Raw genomic sequence first — 6,000 nt, 5'->3', positions numbered from 1 at the left:
CTCAAAGGCACAGAGTCAGGAAGGTGGGTTGGTCAGGGGTCTGCTGAGCAGAGAGCTTGGGCTGGTGGAGTTGGGCAGACACAAACAATCACAGAGGACCCCATAAACCACACTCAGAGATCTGGACAGGCCATTCAGGATCCCAGCAGGCATGGCACATCACCTTTACATTGTCTCAATGAATGAGAATGAATTAGGGTTGCAATGGAGGCAAAGGACCTATTGGGAGGCTGAAGAAGCTGCTGTGGAAAGAAATTATCAGAAGCTGAACTGCTTTGGGCACTGGCAATGAGTATGGAAAGGAGGGGGTTGAGTGTCACAGCCAGCAGCTAATGTGGGGCACACCAGCATGGGCAGGTGTTTTACACATGTATCTTATTTCATCCTCAAAGTTGAACAGATATAAAGAGAGACAGGTACACAGCAAAGTTGGGCAACATAATGCTTTGTGTGAATTAGGAGTGGGGCTCCTAAGGGTGAGCACATGGTCTGAGAGAGGATTACATCTTAATGGGTAAAACCCCACTCCTTCTTATGGGCAGCCATGCCAGGTCACAAGGCTCAATAAGCAGAGGATATTGTCTCCCCCTTTCCCCTTCGGCTGAGTCCCTCTATGTGATGCCAAATGTATCAATCCGTTTTCACACTGCTGTAAAGAAATACTGGAGACTGGGTAGTTTATAAAGGAAAGATGTTTAGTTGACTCACAGTCCTGCGTGGCTGGAGGCCTCAGGAAACTTACAATTGTGGCAATAGGCAAAGGGAAGCAGGTAACTCTTCACAAGGTGGCAGGAGAGAGAAGGGGAAAAGCCCAGGGGAAGCTGCCATTTAAAAAACAGTCAGATCTCATGAGAACTCCTTCACTATCACAAGAATAGCATGGGGGAAACTGCCCTTATGATCTAATCACCTCCCGCAAGGTCTCTCCCTCAACACCTGGAGATTACAATTCCAGATGAGATTTGGGTGGGGACACAAAGCCTAACCATATCACCAAATTATACTTTGTGTGTGACAACCTGCCAAATGAAGACCTCAAGACCCAGAAATGTTCATGGATTAGTGTGTCTCAGTTCAGGGCTAGTGAGAGAAAAGCCAGGATTTACATCTCGGTCGTTGTCTACCTCCAAAGCTTATGTTTGTAATGAGTGTAGTTGACATCATTATACTGAGTTTTACAGATAAGGAAACTGAAGCTCCAAGGGTTTAACACAATTTTCCCGTCACTGGAAATCAAGAGTGGTAGAAAGGGAAATGAAATTCCAAATGTCTGTCTCTAAATCTCACTCGCTTTACTAAAATCAAATTAACCTTAGTAATTTCAAGTGGCAAAAAATATGACAGAATCCAAGAAACTGTGGGCTAGTAATTCCAGGGTTGAACGTGGATAAATTGCTTTAAAATTATGAACTGTATATCTCAGAATATGATTTTGAAGCAATTAAATTGTCATGATACTTCTTGTGGTCATATTTTGAATGCTGAAAAAATGCCTAGCTTGCAGATTTGGGATTTCTTTCCCCTTAGCATCACTGAGTAGCATTACCTATAAAACGGAGGGCAATTTTACATTATTACAAGTGTTATACTAAAATACACTTGGGTGCAATAAATACAGTAATATTTGTGAAAATGACCCCTGTTTTATGGAGATTTCCAATTGCCTGTGTTCCATAATTGTTTTTTCGGTGCATCTGAATAAACAGTTATGAGATACAGACAATTTCAAGAAGCCCTTGCACTGCTTTGAGGTGTGTTGACAACTAAATGTCCTGAACTCATGTGTCATCGGAGCCCCAGAATACACATAATAATGTTTATAATTCTAAAATCTAAAAACTCTTACATTCTTTCCAGATAATAATTGATAATTCATTTTTTTCCCCACAACCTCTCTGAGACAAACAATTCTCTCATATCCACTTTGCAATGAAACTGAGATTTGGAAAATTTGTGATTCACATACTGCTGTGATAATGGTGATGGGGCAATATGAAAAATACTTCTAGTGTGGTCTTTTGTAGATAAAAGAAATATGTACATATGGGTTCCCTCTGTTACTTACCAGGAACTGGTGCAATAGGACTATGATGGTTCTGTCTGTACAGATGAGAAAATAGATGCTTCACCCATTCATTCGTCCATTCGATAAATGCATAGCGAGAGCTTGTTACTGCCAGGGACTGTTCAAATTGCTGAGAATACAGCTGCTGACAAAAGGGGAAAAATGTCTCCCCTCAGGGAGATTCTGTTTTGGTTACTGGGTGAATCAATCTTCTCAAGCTGCCATAACAAAGTACCACACACTGGGTGGCTTCCGCAACAGAAATTGATTTTTCCTTAGTTCTGGGGGCTGGAAGTCCAAGATCAAGGTGGTTTCTCCAAAGACACAGGGTTGGTTCCTCCTAAGACACAGGGTTGGTTCCCCCTGAGACCTCTGTCCTTGATATGAAAGTGACTGCCTTCTCATGTCCTCATATGGCTTTTCTTCTCTGTGCATGTCCCTTGCATCTCTTTATGTGTGTAAATATTATTTTCTTATAAGGACATCAGTCAGAATAGATTAGGGCTTACCTTAAAGGATTGATTTTAACTTAGTCACCTCTTTGAGGGCCCTATCTCCAAATAAAACCATAGTCTGAGTAATTGGAGTTTAGGGCCTCAATGTATAGATTTTGGGGGACATGGTTCAGCCCATAACACCTGTCTAAAGTTACACAGTTGGTAGGTAGTTAGGTCAGGACTGACTGCTGCTTTTCTGACATATTCTCCAAACCTGGACCATGTCGCCTGCCTCCTGTCTACCAGATTAAGACCAGAAGCAGTCTGTTTCATCAAACTGCAGACTTATTTTTGAAGCAAATAGGTTGCGAAGCAAGGGGCCTGTGTGCACACATGTGTGTTTGTGTACTGTAATGACTAAACTACTTAATGCAAAGGATAAGTTTGTACTTCAGGGACTTGGATAACTTGGATAGTTTGCGTTAATTGATCTCTCAAAGTTGTGCTCCCGGAACTTTCTAATTCATTGCTCAGGCCTCAACAATTATTCCTTCCCCTTCAGCTGTCAGCTTCTCAACATTTTGGTTTCTTCTATGTCTTTTTCCATGACTTCAAAATTTATGCCACCTAAAAGTAGTAGCTTCAACTATTCTTTAAACGAGAGCTTCTTTCTCTTTGACTTCAGGACTTTTTGCTTTGATAACTTCAAATGTCTCCCTTTCTACACCAAGCACTTAATGCTTACCAGTGGTTTTAGCTTTTCAAACACATTAATAATAATATATTTTGTGTTTATCTTTTGTTTTATCAGCTTTAACAGTGCATTTCTGCCTGCTATCCTGGAATAAACAAGGCTATTAACTGAGTAATTTTTTAAATGTCATAAGAAGTCCTATTGCTTTTTAGAAACACTTCTAAACACAGGCAGATCTGTACAACTGAAATTTTCATTCTGTGCTCTCAGTATACTGAGTGTGAGATAAATAAAAGACAGCTTTTGCGTTTGGTAACCTTGAAGTCCTCAGGGTACTTTTACCTCTAAGACTGGGTAAGTGAGTGTTTTCAAGTGACTTAAGAAGACAAGGAGAGGGAGACAGTGTATAGGGAGTGAGCCTGGCTTCTACATGAAATAAGAACAGGATTTGAGACGTTCAAAACGCAAATTAAGAGAAGGAAGCAAAAGTGAGGCGAGAAAGAAAAAAACAGAGAGGAATGACTTTATAATTTAAAATGTACTTAGTGTAGGATTTCAGTATTGTAATATGAGCAGAGCCTCTATATTTTCTAATATATTCAGTGGCTACATGGTACTTTTCTTCTGGAAGGAAGTGCAGATGACTTAGCTTGTGCTCTTTTCTTTACCACCTCTGCATGCAGTGCAGCCAGCCATCTCCAGGTCACGGTAGACTAGAACCATCTTTTTTTTTGTTTCTTTCAATTTTATAACTTTATTTGATGTATTTGATGATCAGCGATTAGTTCTCATCCACACTGACTGTCTGTAGATTTTTGAAAGTGGTAACATGTACATAGGTAACCAAAGTATAGAGCTTATTTGGTGAATCTTCATCCTCATTACGTTTTCTGGACAGCCGCACACGGATTCGGTATGGGACATTCCTTATTCCTTTGGCCCAGACAGCTTTGTTGAGCCTGGTATCAATGCGCACATCTGGAGTTCCCATCTCCTTCATGGCAAATTTCCGAATCTCTTTGAGTGCCCGAGGGGCACGCTTCTGGAAGCCCACTCCATGGATGCGCTTGTGAATGTTGATGGTGTATTCTCGGGTCACCACCTCGTTGATGGCAGAACGGCCCTTTTTCTTCTCGCCACCCTTCTTTGCAGGAGCCATTCTGCTGGGTCCAAGCTGGAAAGGAAGAGCGCGAAGTATTGTGGGAGAAGGAAAGCCCTTTTTTTTTTTTTTTTGGCATGGTCTCACTCTGTTGCCCAGGCTGGGGTGCAGTGGCACGATCTCAGCTCACTGCAGCCTCCACCTCCTGGGCTTAAGCAATTCTCCTGCCTCAGCCTCCTGAGTAGCTGGGATCATAGGCACACACCACCATGCCCAGCTAACGTTTGTATTTTTAGTAGAAATGGGGTTTCACCATGTTGACCAGGCTGGTCTTGAACTCCTGACCTCAGGTGATCCACCCGCCTTGGCCTCCCAAAGTGCTGAGATTACAGGTGTGAGCCACGGTGCCCACACTTAAACCACCATTTACTTAATAGAAAATAATTGGACACCTTCTTCAATGATGAACAGAAAGACACTTGGGATCCAATTGAAGAGTACAGGCAGCCATTCTGGCAAGTGAGTTCTGGCCTAACTGTTAACTAAATTTGCTGTAATAACAACAATTTTAAAAAGTCCTTGGTTCTGTTTTAATAGAAATGAAAATAGTATCCAGAGCATCCAGGGCTGTATTTCTTCCATAAATATGTACTTTCTTCATAGACCTAGTCATTTTGAGGCTTGCAGTTTTTCAGGGCAAATAATTCTGTGCTGATCTATTTTTCATAGGATAAAAAAGTTCATGTTAGATACATATAGTGACCTTTAGCTGTCTAAATATTAAGCAGACACCAGAGTAACTTCCTGAACCAAATAAGACTCGAGTTTTATGAGAAAAGCAGGGGTCAGGTTTTTGTATTAAAGGCCAGATAGTAAATATTTTAGACTTTGTGGGTCATATGGTCTCTGTCTTTACTCATCTCTGTAGTCATAGCACAAAAGTAGCCTCAGACAGCATGGACCGTTGACCCTCAGGCAACATGGAGCTAGAGCCACTGAACCCCCAAGCAGTTGGAAATCCACATATAACTTTTTACTCTCCCAAAACTTAACTACCAATAGCCTACTGTTGACTGGGATCCTTGTTGATAACATGAAGTCAATAAATACATATTCTATATGTTGTAGGTATTATATACTGTATTTTTACAATAAAGTAAGTAGAGAAAAGGGAATATTATTGTGAAAAATCATAAGGAAGAGAAAATATATTTACTATTCATTAAGTGGAAATGGATTATCATAAAGGTCTTCATCCTCATCGTTTTCACACTGAATAGGCTGAGGAGGAGGAGAAAGAGGTGGGATTGGTCTGCTCTCTCCGGAATGGTGGATGTGGAAGAAAACTCATGTACAAGTGAATCCATGAAGTTCAAACCCGTGCTGATGATGGCTCAACGGTAAATGAATGGGCGAGACTTTACTCCAACACAACCAATATTTATGAACCCTGAAATTTGAAGGGCACATAATTTTCCTGGGTCACAAAATATGATTCTTCTTTTGACTTTTTTGCAATCATTTAAAAAAATGTAAAAAATAGTCCTGACTTGTGGGCTGCGTAAAAACAGGCTGTACACTTTTATTTGTTGACCTCTGAGATGAAAACTTGTGTGCCATTAGTACTTAAATTATGCTACGGAGGGATCTATGCCACATGATTAATTTAATTGGGAAAATAAGGCAGTGATTTTTGCCTGAATGT

General features: G+C 40.8%; 1 protein-coding gene across 1 annotated transcript; it reads right to left on the bottom strand.

Annotated features, from left to right (window-relative positions):
• Positions 1 to 3,963: 3,963 nt before the first annotated feature.
• LOC105478727 (large ribosomal subunit protein eL31-like) lies at positions 3,964 to 4,387 on the bottom strand. The gene has a single exon (XM_071096073.1). It carries the CDS (start codon positions 4,353 to 4,355, stop codon positions 3,978 to 3,980), a length of 378 nt encoding a protein of 125 aa, XP_070952174.1. The 5' UTR covers positions 4,356 to 4,387; the 3' UTR covers positions 3,964 to 3,977.
• Between the last annotated feature and the right edge of the window lie 1,613 nt (positions 4,388 to 6,000).

Source organism: Macaca nemestrina, chromosome 5 (genome assembly GCF_043159975.1).
Source record: "Macaca nemestrina isolate mMacNem1 chromosome 5, mMacNem.hap1, whole genome shotgun sequence".
NCBI classification, from domain to species: Eukaryota; Metazoa; Chordata; class Mammalia; order Primates; family Cercopithecidae; genus Macaca; species Macaca nemestrina.
This window is presented reverse-complemented; position numbering and strand designations above follow the sequence as displayed.

Excerpts from the sequence above, each read along its gene's own strand:
- LOC105478727 (XM_071096073.1), bottom strand. The coding sequence starts at position 4,355 with ATGGCTCCTGCAAAGAAGGGTGGCGAGAAGAAAAAGGGCCGTTCTGCC.